Source organism: Vicugna pacos, chromosome 1, assembly GCF_048564905.1.
Source record: "Vicugna pacos chromosome 1, VicPac4, whole genome shotgun sequence".
Classification (NCBI taxonomy): Eukaryota; Metazoa; Chordata; class Mammalia; order Artiodactyla; family Camelidae; genus Vicugna; species Vicugna pacos.
Window position 1 is genome coordinate 52,599,275 of NC_132987.1, and position 19,697 is coordinate 52,618,971.

Sequence of the window (19,697 nt, forward strand, 5' to 3'; positions counted from 1 at the left end):
TGGAGTGAGTTTTTCTGACTGCATATACCCAAGTAACCCACACTTTTATTAAGATATAAAATATTTCTGTCACCCCGGAAAGATTCTGTATACCTCTTCTCAGTTAGTCCCCACCACCAGCACCCTAACTACTATTCTGTTTTCTTTTACCATAGATTAATCTGTGTGTTCTCAAGCATCATATAAATGGAATCATTCAGTATGCACTCCTATTCCATGTCTGGTTTCTTTTACTTTGAGATTTATTCCTGTTGTTGTTTAGATCAGCAGTTCTTTGGGTGTACTACAATTTGTTTACCTATTCTCCTGTTTTGTTTTGTGTAGACATTTTTGAAATGTCTATTTGGCTAACAGAGGGGAATAGATTCTCTTATTCAGATATTTAATAAAGGATCACTGGTTGTCTTATTTCCAGAGGGGGAAAATACTTTGTTTGAAATGAAAAATATAGAAAGGACAGGGCTAAAGAATTATAGAGTTGCTTTTAACATTTAGGAACACGTGTCTGTATGGAAGCAGAAAATGAATGATTGTGCTGCTCCTCCCTGCCCCCCTGCCTTAAACCAGATGGGAAAAGTCGTCTTGAGTGAAAGCACAAAATTCAGTGGTTCAGATAGAATTCAAACGCCATGAGGATCATAGAATTTTATATTGAGAAGGTACCCCACTTAGCAAATTTTCCAAGAACCTTATTTATGAGATTTTATTCCCTCCCCTAAGAATTGGCCATATCTCATAAGATGTGGTGTTTTCCTGGCAGGGTTCCAGGACTAGGTTCTAGAGATTCGAGGTCTTCTCTGACATGAAACCTAACAGCATTTACTAAGAATTTCTAGTGATTCTATTACATAATTTTTGTGTTTTTAATTATACAATTTTCTTTTAAAAATGATTTTTCTGTTGGGGTTTATTTCAAAGTATAGAACATTAAAAGGTTTTATTTTGTTTTTAATCTTTAATCATTTCAAAAACTCAGGCTTATGTTATTTGAATGGGTGTTGTGATAGAGGATGATTTTACTTTCTTACAGTGTACATGAGGGGAAAATGTGTATTTTTTAAGTTTAAATTGACTGTTTACTTTTTATAATGAGGCTATTTCAGTGAGATAAAAATTTTAAATTAGAGGAACCAGCATTGCATATATTTCAGTGTTTGGATTTGGTCCCATGGTATGGAGAAAATCCTTTTTCACAGACAAATTATGAACAGTAACAGTTTTTTTTTTTTTAACAGTTTACCATCTCAATATTCTTTTCAATTTCATTTGATTCAAAACCTTAAGAGGATTGGTAGGCCATTTTGTTTCAAAGTTCAACCTGACAATATCTAACGACTGCTCCTAATTCCTTTTCGTAAATCTCAAAGTCAGACAAGAAGAATCCAAAACTTACTATTACATGGATCATTTGTTACGCATTCCATTCAACTTATTACATCATGGTGAGAGCAGGCTCTGCAGATGTGCCTGGCCTTCGCTAGCATATACTTGAATGTGGCATGTGTATCCTTTAGTATTGTTCTTGCTAGACAGAAGCAGACCTGAATTATTAAAAACGCTCAATACAAACCTCAGTCTTCCTAAGTGTGTTTATTGGGAGCTCAAATCTATGCCAAACAATAACAGGAAAGGCTTTATTACAAGGGCTACATGAAATGTGAGTTACCTTGGCAGCATAAGTTAATTCATTGGGGTTTCTTCCTTACAACCCACCCACCTCCCCAGTTCTTCCCTTTTTTCCCTTCTATTCTCCCAGTTTTAGAGCAAAAGTCAGAAGAGAATTTTGCTTTGTCCCTTAGGTGTAGCTAAAACAAAATACTGTTTTTTTCAAGGAACCTCAACCTTTTTGGGGAGGAGCCACTGTAACTCTTGAGATTATTTGGGGTAGGGGGAGAATATGAAAATTATGAAGTCCTTGAAATTGAATGAGTGAAGGTGATGCTGGGCTTGCTCATCTTTACAGATAATCTGATAAGACTCTTGGCAAACTGTAGAAGACAGGAGGTCACTCAGGAAACAGTATGGCACAGAAACAGATTGGAGATCTGCTAGGATGTATCTACTTCTGATTCCAGGTTTATCTTGAGAGTAGGAGTTGTTTTGTTTTGTCTTTTCTATCCACATTAAAGAAAAAGGAATGAGGTTTACTGATTTTTAAGAAAATACTCTTTATGTAACTCCCCAAGATTTTTTTCAGGTTGTCTATAACTAGTAGCAGACAAAATGGAGAAGGCTAAAAGAACAATACCTTACTCTCACTTTTTATAAGCTTTCAAAGCAGAAAATAATAGTTGAATTCAGGACCTCTACAAAAATACTCATTTTTTTTCTAAATTAGAGCAGATAGGTAATGATTGTGAACAAACATTAAATGGCTTGATTTAGGATGGTTGTAAATGCTGAGGGTTTTTAGGACCTTTTTAAGCTTAGGGCTATTACACAAGACAACAGTTACAGGGAAAATATTCTCCTAGATCCGGAATTTACATATATATCATTATGTAATGAGTCTCTCCCAGCTGAATCTAGTGAGTCTTCCTCTGAGATGGGTGAAAGAACTGGACTAATAGCTGAGAGGCATTTATTTAATTTATTGTATATATATTTTTTTTATTGGAGTATAATCAGTTTACAATGTTGTGTCAAGTTGAGAGGCTTTTTTTTTTGAGTTATAGTCATTTTACAATATTGTGTCAAATTCCAGCATAGAGCACGATTTTTCAGTTATACATGAACATATATATATTCATTGTCACATTTTTTTTCCCTGTGAGCTACCATAAGATCTTGTATATATTTCCCTGTGCTATACCATATAATCTTGTTTATATGATCTACATTTTGAAATCCCAGTCTGTCCCTTCCCACCCCCCGCCCCCTTGGCAACCACAAGTTTGTATTCTATGTCTAAGTCTGTTTCTGTTTTGTATTTATGTTTTTGGTTTTTTTCTTAGATTCCATATATGAGCAATCTCATATGGTATTTTTCTTTCTCTTTCTGGCTTGCTTCACTTAGAATGACATTCTCCAGGAACATCCATGTTGCTGCCAGTAGCATTATGTTGTCGGTTTTTATGGCTGAATAGCATTTCACTGTATAAATATACCACACCTTCTTTATCCAGTCATCTGTTGATGGACATTTAGGCTGTTTCCATGTCTTGGCTATTGTAAATAGGCTTTTAAATTGTTATTTCTGTTTTAAGTTTGAGTGAATAAAAATATTTTTGAGTTAACATTTTTATTTTCATTACTTTTATTTTAAAACTTTAAATTACCTTAGTAAATACATATTGTGGGATTTTTTGCCTTTAATTGGGTAAATAATCTCCATCAGTGGTAGAAGAGAAGCTTGGAAATCAGGGAGCTCTTCTTGTCTTTTCTGTGTCATAGATTAATGCTCTAAGGAGCAACTCATCTAACCTTTCTGGACCTGTTTTCTTATCTGCATGTTAGTAGATCCTCACTGCCCAGTAAGGGAGCCACTAGCCACAGGTGGTTATTGAGCCTTTGAAATGTGGCTAGTCCAGATGGAGGTGTGCCCTAAGTGTAAAATGCACACCGGATTTTAAAGACTTAGTACAAAAATAAGAATGTAAAATATCTTACTGCTAATGTATTTGCATTGATCATATCATTGGAATGATAATATTTGGGGTATGTTGATTAAATAAAATGTATTATTAAAACTAATTTCATCCATTTTTTTTTCCTTTTTTTAATGTGGCTACTAGAAAATTTTTAATTCTGTTTATGGCTCACATTATGTTTCTTTTGGACAGTGCTGATCTGGACAGCATTTCCTAGACTGACACATGAAATATTAATAAGTGCTAAGTGAAACAGTTTAGAAGAGGAACAGTATCTGGTGGAACTTTTTGCAGTGATATAAATGTTCTGTATCTCAGCTGTCCAATTTAGTGGCTGTTGAGCACTTGAAATGTGGCTAGTGTTCTAAAATATAGGGCAAGGAACTGAATTTTAAATTTTATTTAATTTTAATTAACTTTGAGTAGCCACATATGGCTAGTGGCTAATGTATTGGGACAGTGCAGATATAAAAACTTATGGCATAGTTTTATTCAGAAACTTCTATACCTGGGACTTCACCATATTGCAGGCTTGTTAGTTTAATATAAATCTATGTCGTTTGTGTTTATTACAAATAATAATAAATGATCAGTAGGAGTAATTTTTATTAAGTACCTGTTATGTAGCATGTACTATGTACATACCAGAGAGGATTTGTATAATAGGTTATTTACTGAAATATACTGTTCATATTCTGTAATATGCTTGATGCATCATATATTCCAGGATACTCTGTGTACTTACCATGTTTTCATCAAAATCTGGCTTCTTTCCTTTTCTTATGAGGGCCCTCTGAAAGTCTGGCTCCTTTTTGAAAGTCTGAACAATGTGCTGCCTTGTTAAAGGATTTTCTCTTGAAAGGGAAATCCGTGCTTTGTAACAGATGATTTTTTTTTCAATAAACTTTTGAAGTTATGCTTTCGGCTTTAAAATGGGTATGTATGTGTTTACACAGACTTATAAGTATCAGTATTATGTAATATGTACTCATTCTTTTTGTATGTGTGTACACATATATGTATTGATATCAAGCAGTGTTATTAACTAATTAATGTGTTATTGCTTCACAGTGAAGAACGAATGTCATCATGTCTGGAATCAAGCGAACAATCAAAGAAACCGACCCTGATTATGAGGATGTATCTGTGGCCCTTCCAAATAAGCGACATAAAGCAATTGAGAATTCAGGTAGAAATTCACTTGCCTTTGGAAATTCTTTCTTTGTTGACATATGCCTCCCTGTAAGGTTTATAGGAACTAAAATGAAATCCATTTCTGCTATTGTGCATATTTGGAAGAGGTTTGTGAGAGGTATTAGCTAAGTGCTCTGTTTAACTGTAATATACTATGTGTAGCATAAAAGGCAGGATACAATCAAGTAGACTATGAAAGTGTCAGTAATGAGACAGGCTGTAAGTCTTAGCTATCATTGCACGTTAGGTGTAACATAAAGTCTTAGCAATGTGTGTACTACAGTGTGGTATCATGTGAAATGATTATGGGTAATACATGAATTAAGGTTTTTTAATTTTAATAGTTAATGTGTATAGAAAAGATAATGGTCTCATCAGACTTGTTTCATGGCTACTGCTTAAGATAAGGCTAACATTTAAAAGAAATGTTATTTAATGGCACTAATCAGTTATTTCACATGGTTCTCAGATGTGTTAGGTAACTTGAAGGTGGTATATGAATGATGGAAATTGGGGAAACACTGATCCCTGCACTTAGCTGTTAGTGGTTTAGTTAAGGTTTAGAGGCATTAAATTACTTGCCCAAGATCAAATAATTAGTTGAAGATCAGATCATCAACTGTATCTGAAGTTATCCAGAATATTTTAAGTTGTCTGAAAAAAGGTGGCTAAATTTGAGTTTTTAAAACAAAATATTGCTAAGATTTATTACTATTTATTTATTTAAATAATAAATCTGCCTGGGTTAATACTTACAGCCAGGTAAAGAAGGCCTCGTAGATAAGATGTTGCAGCTCCACAAAGATCAGGACCTCTTGAGGTTAAGTGGTAAAGAAAATTCCTATCTGTGTAAGTGCAGTCAAGTCTCACGTATTCCCAAAAGTCTGTATGGAAATTATCAAATCTGGTTCTTAAAAACAAAAAATGTCACTGCAACTTTTCTTCCCATTCAGTTGTAATCTTATTTACAAGGAAATACCATTTTCTTTCAGTAACAAGCCAAATAAATATGAAAATATGAAGCTTAAATTCATTATTCAGATGCATCATATGGCATATCTTTTTTGTAATAAAAATAAGAATAGGGAAAACTGATTGTTTTAGGAAAGATAGTAATTTTGATTTAAATCTATCCTAAGTTCCCAAATACTCAGTCTAAGCAGGGACAGTTTTTAATTACCAAGCAACAATTTGCCATTCTTTCTCTTGGTGTCCATTCTTTAATTGCAAACCATATTTTTATTTTTCAGAATTTTTCTCCAAGTAGATTTGGTAGGATGTTTCCCTTTTCTTACATGGCTTTATTTTGCGTATTTTTATTTTTTCTTATTCCATGAAAGAGATAATTTAGAATTGTTTCTTTCCGAGGGGCTTTTGGTAAAATAGCCTCCAGTGATAAGTCTTTGACTTCTAGCTTCCCCTAAGATTATCTGATGATTTCTATGTACAAGGTTTACATATACAAGTAATACTCAGTAATACTCAGTATTATTTCCTCACATATGAGGAAAATTAGTCATTTGCTTCAACTCAGGCATATCCACAAGAATGCTTATACCAGCACTAGTTTTAAATTGCCAATCTAATGGCATATTTTACATGGAGAAATTGACATGGATGAGAAAAGGGCCCAAATTTTCTCTGCAATTTTTTATATCCTCCAAAGCACGGATGGTGATTTTTTCATATTACAAACAGAATCATTATGCAGAATCCCAGGTTTTTTGACCAGTCATTCAACTCTTCTTTTTATTCTCTTGTAATCAAAGTACATTTCATATTCTGATATTTTTAACCCTTCAAGTTGCATATTACTTAGAGTAGTCATCATCTGAATTGAATTGCCTTTAGAAGCATTTTCTTTCCTTTTGAATTCTTTCTTTGCTCATTCCTTCAGGTACTTGTGATCAGAAATTGATGAATTGCTTTGTTTGGTTCTTCTGGACAGAAGGAAACTTCTTGCCTTCTTATGAACTGCTTTTGTGTCATAGACTACCTCTCTCTCTAGCTAGCTCTTTAGTTTTTCCTTGGGGTTATAGTTTTTCAGTAGTTACCACGTATTTCTCTGAGAATCTTCATGGGTTTCTTTTTCTTTTTTGGTAATTTTATTTTGATATGATTTCAGAGAAATTGCAAGGAGTACCTGTATGTCTTTTATCCAGATTAATTCACCAGTTATTTACATTTTGCCTCATTAGATTTATCATTCTTCTACCCCACCCCCAAACCCACACACACACACTACACAAATGCATATATGCACACAGATATATATCACATCACTTTTTCTAAATCATCAGAAAGTAAACTGGGTACCTATAAACAGTTGCAGGTTTCCTAAGGACAAATTTCTTATGTAACCCCAGTCAATTATCAGAAGCAGGAATTTTTAACATTTTATATATTATTATTATCTAATCTGTGGTCCATATTCAAGTTTTACCAGTTGTCCCAGTATTTCATTTTATAGCTACTTCTCCCTCTCCAGGATCACACAGCACATTTGGTTGTCATATCTCTTTAGTCTCTTTTAATCGCCTCAACTTTTCTGTGTCTTTCTTGACTTTAATATTTGAATAATACAGACCAGTTATTTTGTAGAATGTTTTTCAGTTTAGGTTTGTCTGATGTTCACTCTGATTAGATTTAGCATTTTTTAGCAGGAATGCCACAGAGCAGTGGAGCTTGTCAATGCATTATATCAGAAAACGCATAAGATCTCTCTGCATGAATATTAGTGATGTTAACTTTTTGTCATTGATTAAGGTGATGGCACTAGGTTTCTTCACTTCAGAGTTACTGTTTCTGGGTTTCTTTTGTTGCTTGCTGACTTGAATCAAGACAGCAATAATTAGACCTTGGATTATTGTGTGTTCTTTGTGCAGCTCGAGATGCCGCTGTGCAGAAGATCGAGACTATTATCAAGGAACAGTTTGCACTTGAAATGAAGAATAAAGAACATGAAATTGAGGTCATTGACCAGGTATAATGACCACAAATTAAAAAGCAAACAAACAAAAACAAAGCTATTGAAATAAGTATATGTGATGAATTGAAAAAAATCTGCTGGGATAGAATTATAGTGTATTTTTTACCTTTGCTGTTTTTTTAAAAGGAGCTTTCTTGTGTTTTGGAAGAAAAGACACACGCTTTTTTTTTTTTCCTTTAAATGCAGAAAAAGATGAAAAAAATTACCTGAAATTCTGTCCCAAAAGATAATTCCTCTTTGCTCTTATGCACGATATCTGAATGGACATTTCTCAGTGAATATGCATATAGACATATAAATATATATATTAATATTTTTGTCATCCTTTAAAATGTTTTGCCAATCTTATAGGTGGAAAATGGTCATTTTTATTTGTCTTTCTTTGATTAGTAAAGAAGTTGAGCTTTTTGGGGTCTTTTGCATTTCTTATTTATGAATTGTTTGTATAGTTTTGTCATTTCCATTTTTTAAAGTAATGGATTAATATTTATTTTAGCGACTGATTGAGGCAAGAAGGATGATGGATAAACTTCGTGCCTGCATTGTTGCAAACTACTATGCTTCTGCAGGACTTCTGAAAGTTTCTGAGGTAAGTTTCCCTCATACGCAGTCATTTCTGGCCACCCATGTTACGTGAGGGGAAATTAGTGTTGATGTGGAATCCCTGCCTTCAAAACATTTCTTACTGACTTTTAGAATTCAAAAAGCCTAGCCTACCTTCCTGGAAATATACATCAATTTATCATTGTTTTCAATCATAATCCTTTAATCATACCTCTCTACGTTGTCAGTAATCCTGAGTAACATTTTTTTCCTTTTTACTTAATTCTTCTCTAATTGTTAGCACTGTTGCTAGGCTTTGCAGATACAAAAATTAGTGTGACCCTGTTCCAACTTGCCTTATTCCTCTTCATTTGATTATGATTGGCTTTGGAGTAAATTATAGATTGATTGATTTTTCTGTGACTTTTTACTGTTAATGAATGGCAGTTTTTAGGTTCAGTAGATTTAACCCATTCAAGAAGCCCTGATTTCTGCCCCCTACTTTTTGTGTAAGTTTTCAAATATACAGAAAAGGTGACTTTAGCACCTGTTTATGCATCACTTAGCTTCAACAGTTTTTAACATTTTGCCATATTTGCTTTATCTAATTTTTCTCTAAAACATTAAAAAGTACATTCTAAGCATCATGACACTTCATCCCTAAATACCTAATCCTAAAGGACAGTCTTCTGTATAATCACAATACCTAAGAGAATAATTCCCTAATGTTATCTGATAACCAGGCCATATTCATATTTTCCCTGTTGTCCCCAAAATGTCTTTTAAAGCTGGTTTTTTTGAACCAGGATCCAATGAGGGTTCATATGTTACATTTGGCTGTTTTGTTTCTTTAGTCTCATTTTATCTAGAACACTTCTCCCACCTTTTTTCCTCTGTGATATTGACTTATTAGAAGAGACCAGACCATTTAACTTGTGGAATGTTCCACATTTTGGATTTTTCCCCCTTGGGTTATTCCTTCATTCCATCTATTTTCCATAAAATAGGAGCCAAGTCTAAAGAATTTGATTATATTAAGGCAAGGTTAAATCTTTCTGGTGATAATACTTCATAGGTGATGCTCTGTGCCTCATATTATATCACATTAAGAGAAATAATACCAGGTTGTGCTACTGTTAGTGATACCAAGTTTAATCACTTGGTTAATGTGCTTGCCGCTAGATTGCTCCAGTTATAAAGGATGGGGATAAGATTGAACTGATACAGAAGTATTTCTTCTTTGACATTTTGATAATTTCAGCATAAGTTTTGTTTGTTTTTTCTTTTTTATGAGTCTTTTCCAGTTAAAATTAGATGGTACTGGCTCAGTGAAAATAGTGGAAAGGCTAGGGGGAGCTTGGTAACATACTGCTTGGCATGGTTTTTGCATATAAGAGGTACCCGTCGTGTAGGCTTTCTTGTCATCCCGTGGAGCTTTAGGGTATCTGGTATTGGAAGTACCCCTGAAGCATTATATGAGCTTAATCTTAGATGGTAGATAGTTGTTTCTTCTACTGCAGGAGTTTCCATATTACATTTTAGAGTCTGAACTACTTTTCCAGAGCTACCATAACAAATTACCACAAGCTCGGTGGCTTAAACAGCAGAAATTTATTATCTCATGATTCTGGAGGCTGACAGTCCAAAGTCAAGATGTTGGCTGGGCCATGCTCCCTCTGAAGACTCTAGGGAAGAATTCTTTGTTTTTCCCTAGTTTCCGGTGGTTGCTAGCAGTACTTGGCATTCCTTGGCTTGTAGCTGCATCACTTCAGTCTCTGCCTTTAACTTCACATTAACTTTTCCCTCTGTATGTCTTCTCTGTTTCTTTCTGTATCCAAGTTTCCCTCTTTTAAGAAAGGTAGTCATTGGAGTAGGCCTACCCCAATCCAATATGACATCATCTTAACTTGATTACATCTGAAAAGACTATTTCCAAATAAAGTCACATTTCCAGGTTCTAGGTGGACATGAATTTTTGAGAGATTTAACCCAGGGCGGATTCTAATGTCGTCTGTTTTATGGCTTGCTGTTGAATTAAAAAAGATGGACATCACAAGCTGGCAGCTGCATGACATAGGACTATAGCTGCTCTGTTTTAAGAGCTGGTTATTCATTTAACGTTTTGTTACCCCTCCCTTTTTTAAACCATAAGCCATCCTCCTTCCCCCCCCCCTTTTTTTTTTTTTTACCATTAGCAGTACTGAACTGTTTTATTTGATAGCCTAGAAATACACTGATTTTTATCCTGTTATATTCTGATTATGATTTACTCAAGGATAGGTATATTTTTGTCTATTATGATCTGCCGTTTAATTATTTTTAGTTTGCTCAATATAATATATTTATAGCTCTAAAATAAACCTTTATTATTGAAATACAACAGCTTCATTGCTTTGACTCTGAAACACTAATCTCTGGCCCCCATTTACTCGCTTGTTTAATCATTAGCACAATTTCTGAAAGCTGGACTTTCTAGGAATGTAACTACAGTGTATTCCATTATAACACCATGCTGTATTTTATATGCAAATAACAAGATACAGAAAAATAGGCTGGCTTTAGTACTGGACTGAGGGCAAACTTTACATAGCAATATTAATCATTTTAAAGCATTCTATGCTATATTTTACTTCTATGTGGGAACCATTTTATATACACTTTTTAAAATTATATTTCTTACGGGTATGTTTTATTTAGAGCAGTTGATGTGTTTGTGTCAAGCAATGTGAGACTTTTTTTAAGTCAAATCTGACTTTCATATGTTCTTATATATTTATCTTTAAATTTATCTTCTGAGGACTTGCATCTTTAGCTTTTAATGTTAGGACCTTACATAATTATTTATCATTCTCTAGTTTTTTGTTGATTTGGATTATATTAATGAGTTTGGTTCATTTTATGGGTGTGGAGAGATTTTGAAGGGTTTTAAGCAAGTTTGTTTTGCTTTCATTTTTGCAGGGATCGAAGACATGTGATACAATGGTTTTTAATCATCCTGCGATCAAGAAATTTTTAGAATCACCATCTAGGTCATCATCTCCTGCCAATCAGAGATCAGAAACACCATCGGCCAATCATTCAGAAAGTGACTCTTTATCTCAACACAATGACTTCTTATCTGACAAAGACACTAACAGCAATATGGACATAGAAGAAAGACTCTCAAGCAACATGGAGCAGAGACCAAGCCGAATTCCTGGAAGGGTATAGTTGGATGGATGGGAGGGAGCCACAGGAGAAGGGAACCAGTATTTATTAAGTATGCACATATTAGCTCATTTAACCATCATACGAACCCTGGAAATAAGTTAATTGTATCCATTTTAGAGATGGGGAAACTGAGTCTTTGTGAAGTTAAAAGTTACGTTTGTCCACAAGTGTCAGAACTGAGAATTAAACTTAAAAATCTTTCTTATTTTAGAATTCAAGGCTCTTGCGCACTGCACAGCTCATAGATGCCATTCACGTAGATGTGAAAAGAAACCTTGAGGAGTTGCCAGTGCTGTGACCTTGCCCAAGGTCTTTCCACTGTGTCATGTTTATTCTCTCAATAGCAGTGGCTCTTCAGTAGTTTCATCTTTGATACATTATATTCTAAGATGCTTTAATAACTGGAGGAGATTACAAAAATAAGTAGAATTGAAAACTGTTTATTGCTCTTTGATCCTTTCAGTTTGTTATTTGAATTCCCATCTTGAGCTGCTCTGAACTTCTTGGTATAGTATTTGGCTATAGATTCCTTACTGAATGAGACCAGTGGTTTTTCTCAGCTAGATATTCTGTGATAGAGGAAATTTCCAGGCTGTTTTCCACATGCTCAGACATCAAGGATTTGATTTATTTTTGATGAAATTAAAAAATATTTTCTGATTACAAATTCATATATGTTCAAATGCATTTTCTGAAGTTCATTAAACTGCAGAAAGGTAGAAGAGAATAGAAAAATCATTCAAGTCTCCTTCCAGTATAGTTTCTGGGGAAATACTGCATATGTTTTTCTTGTTTTAATTAAAATGAATATAGGTCACACTAGATACAAGATTTAGAAACCTACCATCTTTTATGTAATATTCATGTTCATGTTTATATAACAGATATTTAGTGTTTACTGTGTACCAGGCATTTTTCTAAGAACTATACAAAACAGTCATCTGAGATAGATACTATTATCATCCTTATTTTATAGGTGAGAAAGTGGAGACAGAGAAGTTAAGTAATTACTCAGAATTACACATCTAGTAAATGTAAGAGCCAAGGCTTAAACACTAGCAGTCTGTCTCTATAGTCAAACTTTAAATTAGTCATTATTTTATATTACTTCTTATTGAAAAATTTATAATAATATAGAAGGTTGGAGAGGAAGTAAATTCCATTGACTCCTTGCCCCATTCCCATTTCCCAGAGGTAACCACTGTAGTAGTTTCTTGTGTATCCTTCCACATCCTATTTGCATATGTGAAGCAGCTGTGTGTGACTATTAAAAACACACAAACATATGTGGAATTACAGTATACAGACTTCTACTGTAAACTAATGCAAAAATTATAGTAAAATTATTCTTTCATGCTGAGAGGTGTCACAAAGCCAGAGATTTGGTAAAAAATAGTTCTGAGTTATTCCATTCGTATCTCATGTGATTTTGTGTTTTCTGCCTATTGAAAATTGTCCAAATTGAAAAGGAAAATTGATTATGATTTTTTTCCAGGACACTTCTAGTATTACTGGCTCCAAAACAGAGCAGCGGAATGCTGATCTTACAGGAGATGAGACTTCACGACTTTTTGTAAAGAAAACAATAGTAGTGGGCAATGTGTCCAAGTGAGTATCCAATTGAATTGTCTTATTTTCAGTCATCCATTTATGGTAATACTCTGGCATACTCTTATTATCACAGTATTACAGTAGGAATAAGGGATTTTTTCCCCCACACTCTTAGTTGTTTTAAAAGTAAATGCAGTTTCAGAGACTTGTCTGCTTCAGTGTGTCTGCTAATCTTCGACATAGAATAAAATTTTGCTTGGTAAAAAATTTGAAGACATGAACTTTTACACAATTGGTTTGTTTTATCTAGCATGTAAGTGTGGATAAGTTTGGAGGAACTTTTGACTTCTGACCTAGTCCTATCCCTGGGGCCTTCCTAATTCCTAAAAATGTTTAATTGCCCAAATTGAAATGTTTTAAATTTGTAACAAAAGGTTGTAGAGTAGGTCTTGAAGGCAGAGTTCCTCCAAGCTAAAGGGCTATCTCTTTGACAGTCTGATCTCATGCTTTCTTGTGGGAGTGTCATCATTTCTGTCAAGTATCTAGGAATGTATAAAGACATAAATCTTCAAACACAGTAGTAATGTTACTTCCTCATAAAGTCTTATTTGCCCTTCTCCTCCTCATTGGATACTTCCTCTGTGCTCTCTTGTCATTTTTATCATGTTATATAATCATTTCCTGTTTTCATATATTTTTTCAAAATCAGACTGGAATGTCTTTGGGAGTAGAAACTATGTCTTGTTTGTTTTCGTATCTTTTAGTAGTTGATGTTCAGTACATATTTGATTGATGAATAAATTGATATATTTATGAAAATTGTAATTAGATTCAATTATTGAAAATAAAAGATTCAGAATTACAGTAAGTTTCTGGGGGTGGGGGGTCAGATGTGGAGAGAATCTTCCAAGTCCCAGTTAATAGACCACTAATAACCAACAAGAAGTGTATTAAATTCCAAGATAATAAAAACAAAGATTCTCAATGATGTATGTGATAATATTTAAGTAGAACTAAAAGACCTGGATTATGGAAATTCAGTTTCTGTTTTATGGATTATTTTAGAGTTAACGTGAATTCAACTAAGGGGACTAATGTGAAGTGTTAGAATTGTGGTCTCAACTACAGCACAATATAGGTCAGCCCAGAAAAGGCCAAAACTAGAAATTCAGTAGACCCACTAGCCATGAGCAGATTGAGGAGAAACAATCATTGACATTTTCAAACAATTATAGTCCAATTTGTAGGTTTTGTGTTGTTTTTTTTAAAAGACCAGTTAGAACTAAAATACTGATTAACCATGAATTTTAAGTAGAGAGGAATGATTGGCATGAAAGTTAAAAAATCCTTATTTGTTCTGGAAAAGGGTAAAAATTATTGATTTACTTTAGATTAAGAGAATAGACATAGAGATGTAAACTTTAAAAGTAGTAACGGGTGGAAGGGAATTGAATGAAAAAAAGGGGAAAAAACCTGATTCCAAAAGATGGCAAAGCGGGGCAGGAGGAGGGATGTCGAGAAGGAAAAATACAAAACAAATAGTATAAAATAATTTAATAACAATACATTTAAATGTATCAACAATCATAAAAATGCACATGGATATAACTATCTAGTTAAAAGAAATTATTTTATTGAGATAAAATATCATCTTTATGCTAATACATTTGAAAATTTAGATGAAATGGAGAATTCCTAGAAAAATACTACTTAAAATGACTGAAAAAAGGAAAAACCTTGAATAGTTTTAGAACTACTAAGTAAATTTAATTATTGATTTTAAAAACATTTTCTTCACAAAACCAAATTACCACAAGACTTAGATTGCCTTGAAGGCTGAGTGAACAGCTAATTCCAATTGCATACAAAATCTTCTGGGGATAAAGAGACAACATTTGTTAACTTACGTTATGAAGGTGCCATAACTTTGTTAATAAAGTGAAATAGGGAGTTCATTAGAAAAGGAAAATTGTAGGACATTGACATTCATGAATATAGTTGCAAAAATACTGAATAAAAGTCATTAGCAAACTGAAGTCATTAACTATAGAAATGACAATACTTCGTGACCAAAAAAATATGTTTGAATTAGCATTAGAAATCAGTAAGTATAATAACCACATTAACAGATTGAAAGAGATAAAACATTATGATCACCTCAAAAGATGCAGAAGTAACATTTGACAAAATTTAGTAGTTTATTTGTGATAAACCCTCATGGCAAATTTGGAGTTTAGTTAACTCAGGTAAAGAATATCTTCAAAAAATCTGCAGCAAATATCGTACTTAGTGGTGAAATATTAAATGCTTTCTCTTTAGGGTCAGGAACAAGAGATACTTGGTATCACTACTCCTATTCACCACTGCACTTGGAGATACTAACGGGTATAGTCAGATAAGACAATTTTAAAGTATAAAGATTAGAAAAGAAAGAAAAATCTAAAACAAATTTTGACAGCTTTAGAGTTAATGAGAGCTTAGCAAGATTATTGAATACAGTACTAGTACACAGAAGTGGATTGTTTCTGTATGACAGACTTAGAAAACATTAAAAAGATACATTTACTATAGTAATAAGAATACAATGTAATAAATAAAAGATATACTCGTCTTTCATGAAAATGTATAAAAATTTTATTGAAAGACAAGAAAGAACTAAATAATTAGAGTAATAAACCATGTTCATGGATAGGAAGGCTCAATATTGTGCTGATAACACTTCTCCCCAAGTTGATATGTAGATAATCTGATTAAAATCCCAACAGGGCCCAGGCTAGCCTTTATGGAAGTGCAGAGTGAAGACTGCATATGAATACTCCTGAAGGAAAACTAGGTTATGCAGCTTGGCCCACTGCATTACTAAGGATAACCATAGGCATAGATGACCATGTAGAAGGCCATGACTGTATTTTCCAACAGAAAGTAATAAGGGGGCCTTATGAAATAAAGACAGAACCTCAAGAGGGAGGGCTAAGGATTGTAGGTTTACCATGGTCAATACTTAAGGGAATGGCTTGTTTTGGCTTTCAAAATGCAAGAGACCAGTTCCAACCTTCTTGGCAGCGATGAGTAGGAAAAAGAAGAGTCCAAAGTTCTAGCACTTCAAAATGTGAATGAAATCAACTCAAAGACTAGAGTTTCCCTAACCTAGGAATAAAATATGCCAATTTATATCTACCTCATGTACTCACTTAGCAGGAAAAAAGCAAAATCTTTTTTTTAAATTGTATGATGACAATCCGAAAACAAAACAAACTTTAAGGGAATGCCCCTTAGACCAAAAAAAGTTGTATTTTGTTTGTTTGTTTTTAATTTTAACTGCAAAGACTCATTTTGCTTGGTAAGGTGATAGAGCTGTTAAATATTGCTGGAATCTTAGGGTTTTTTTAATTGAAAAAATTTTCAGCTTTATTAAGATATAATTGACAAAATTGTAAGATATTTAAAGTGTACATTGTGATGATTTATATGTATACATTTTGAAAGGATTCTCATGAAGTTAAATAACATCCATCATCAGCTCACTTTATCTTTTTTGTGTGTGAGACAACATTTAAGTTCTGTTCTCTTAGCAAATTTCAATTATACAATACAGTGTTATCACTGACAGTCACTGTTTTATACATAGATTTTCAGACCTTATTCATCTTATGGCTGAAAGTTTATACCCTTTTACCAACCTCTCTCTGTTTCCTCTGCCCTTCAACCCCTGACAACCATTTTTCTACTCTGCTTGTGTAAGTTTGACTTTTTTTAAGATTCCACATATAAGTGATACCAAGCATTATTTGTCTTTGTCTGTCTGTCTTATTTCACTTAGAATAATGCCCCCAGGGTCCATCTGTGTTGTCACACATGGCAGGATTTCCTTTTTCCTCACGGCTGAGTAATATTCCTGTGTGTGTGTGTGTGTGTGTTTGTGTGTGTGTGTGTGCGTGTGTGTGCGTGCACATCATGTCTTTATTCATCCATCTCTGTTTAAAAATGTTTTGGTGTAATTGACCTAACATTGTGTTAATTTCAAGTATGCAGCAATCTAGTGATTCAGTATTTTTATACATTGCAAAATGATTACCACGATGAGTCTAGTTATCATCTGTCACCATAGCTGTATGTTACCCCGTACCTTACATGACTTACTTATTTTATAACTGAACGTTTGTTCTCTTAATCTCCCTCACCTTTTTCCCTCACCCACCAACCTCCATCCCCTCTGGCAACCACCAGTTTCTTCTCTGTATCTGTGAGTCTTTCTGTTTTGTTATGTTTGTTTTCTTGTTTTGATTTGTATATTTCACCTATATGTGATATCATACAGTATTTGTCTTTCTCTGTCTGACTTGTTTCACTTAGCATAATACCATCTAGGTCCATCCATGTTGCAAATGGCAAGACTTCATTCTTTCTAATTACCAAGTAATATTCTATTTTATGTATATACTGCATCTTGGTGCCATTCATCTGTACATGTAGGTTGCTTTCATAGCTTGGCTATTGTAAATAGTGCTGCAGTGAACATAAGGATGCATATATCTTTTTGAATTAATGTTGTGAATTTGTTTGGAAAAATACCCAGAGGTGGAATTCCTGGATCATTAAAGCCATTCTGACAGATGAGGTGGTATCTCATTGTGGTTTTGATTTGCATTTCCCTAATGATTAGTGGTGCTGAGCATCATTTCATGTATCTGCTGGCACATCTGTATGTCTTCGTTGGAAAAATATCTGTTCAGGTCTTCTGCCCATTTTTTAATCAGGTTATTTGTTTTTTGATGTTGAATTCTATGAGTTCTTAGTTCTTAACCCCTTATCACAGATACATCATTTGCAAATATCTTCTCCCATTCAGTAGGCTGCTTTTTCATTTTGTTGATACATTTCCATTGATGTGCAAAAGCTTTTTAGTTTGATGTAGTCTCATTTGTTGATTTTTGCTTTTGTTGCTCTTGCCTCTGAAGACATACTCAAAAAAAAATACTGCTGAGACTGATGTCAAAGAGCATACTGCCTGTGTTTTCTTCTAGCAGTTTTATGGTTTCAGGTCTTACAGTTAAGTCGTTAATCTATTTTGAGTTTATTTTTGTATATGGTAGAGAAAGTAGTCCAGTTTGATTCTTTTGCATGTAGCTGTCCAGTTTTCTCAGCACCATTTATTGAAGAGACTGTGTTTTTACCCATCACATATTCCTGCCTCCTTTGTTGTAAGTTAATTGACCAATAAGTGTGGGTTTATTTCTAGGCTCTCTATTCTGTTCCATTAATCTATGTCTGTTTTTATGCCAGTACCATGCTATTTTGACTACTGTAGCTTTACAACATATATTCATTCATCTCTTGACAGACACTTAGGTTCCCATGTCTTTAGCTATTGTAAATAATGCTGTAGTGAACAGGGGAGTGCAGCTATCTCTTTGATATCCTGTTTTCATTGTCTTTGCATGTGTACACAGAAATGGGGGTAGTTGTGTTTTAAATTTTTGAGGAAATTCCACAGTGGCTGCATTTATATTCCCACCAACAGTGTGCAAGTGTTCTCACCAGTACTTGTTATCTCTTGTATTTTTTTCAAACTGTATTTCTTTATTAGATTTACTCTTGTATTTTTGATAACAGCCATTCTAACAGGTGTAAGGTGGTAATTCATTATGATTTTGATTTGCATTTTCCTGATGATTAGTGATGTTGAATACCTTTTCATGTACCTGCTAACCATTTGTGTGCCATTGGAAAGATGTTTATTCAGTTCCTCTACCTATTTATAAATCTTTTCTTTTTTGCTATTATGTGAGTTTTTCATATATCTTGAATATTAACCCATTATCAGATACATGATTTTCAAATATTTTTTCCTTTTCCATAGGTTGCCTTTTCATTTTGTTGATAGTTTCCTTTCCTGTGCAGAAACTTTTTAGTGTGATATAGTTTCACTTGTTTATTTTTGCTTTTGTTGCCTCTGTATTTGGTGTCAAATTCAAAAAATCATTGCCCATACCAATGTCAGGGAGCTTAATACCCCTTATATTTCCTAGGAATTTTATGATTCCAGGTCTTAAATTTAACTTGTTAATCCATTTTGAGTTGATTTTTGTGTATGTTGATAGAGGTCCAATTTAATTCTTCTCCATGTGGCTGTTCTAGTTTTCCCAACATTTATTGAAGAGGCTATCTTTTCCCCATTGTATATCTTAGCTCCTTTGTCATAAGTTAACTGACCAATAAGTACAGGTTTATTTCTGGTCTCTCTATTTTGTTCCATTGATCTACATGTCTGTTTTTATGCCAGTCCATCACTTTTGATTATTATATCTTTGTAATACATTTTGAAATCGGAAGGTGTGATGCCTCTAGCTTTGTTTTTCTTTCTCAAGATTGGTTTGGCTATTCAGGATCTTTTGTGGTTCCATACAGATTTTAGGATTGTTTTTCTATATCTGTGAAAAATGCCATTGAAATTTTGATAGGCATTGCATTGAATCTGTAGATTGCTTTGGGCAGTATGAACATTTTAACTATTCTTCCAATCCATGGGCACAGAATATCTTTCTAATTACTTGTGTCATCTTCAGTTTTTTTCATCACTGTCTTATAGTTTTCAGTGTACAGATCTTTTGCCTCCTTGG

The 19,697-nt window shown here is 33.7% G+C and overlaps 1 protein-coding gene across 3 annotated transcripts in view; it reads left to right on the forward strand.

The window, feature by feature from the left end:
* The window catches only part of YEATS2 (YEATS domain containing 2), a 92,187-nt gene that overhangs the window by 11,718 nt on the left and 60,772 nt on the right, over positions 1–19,697 (forward strand). For all 3 annotated transcript variants that reach the window (XM_072961975.1, XM_072961992.1, XM_072961983.1), the window contains exons 2-6: positions 4,662–4,779; positions 7,670–7,767; positions 8,270–8,362; positions 11,275–11,520; positions 13,022–13,134. In XM_072961975.1, coding sequence (XP_072818076.1) covers positions 4,680–4,779; positions 7,670–7,767; positions 8,270–8,362; positions 11,275–11,520; positions 13,022–13,134 — 650 coding nt within the window. In that variant the 5' untranslated portion in view covers positions 4,662–4,679. The remainder of the gene's footprint in view (positions 1–4,661; positions 4,780–7,669; positions 7,768–8,269; positions 8,363–11,274; positions 11,521–13,021; positions 13,135–19,697) is intronic.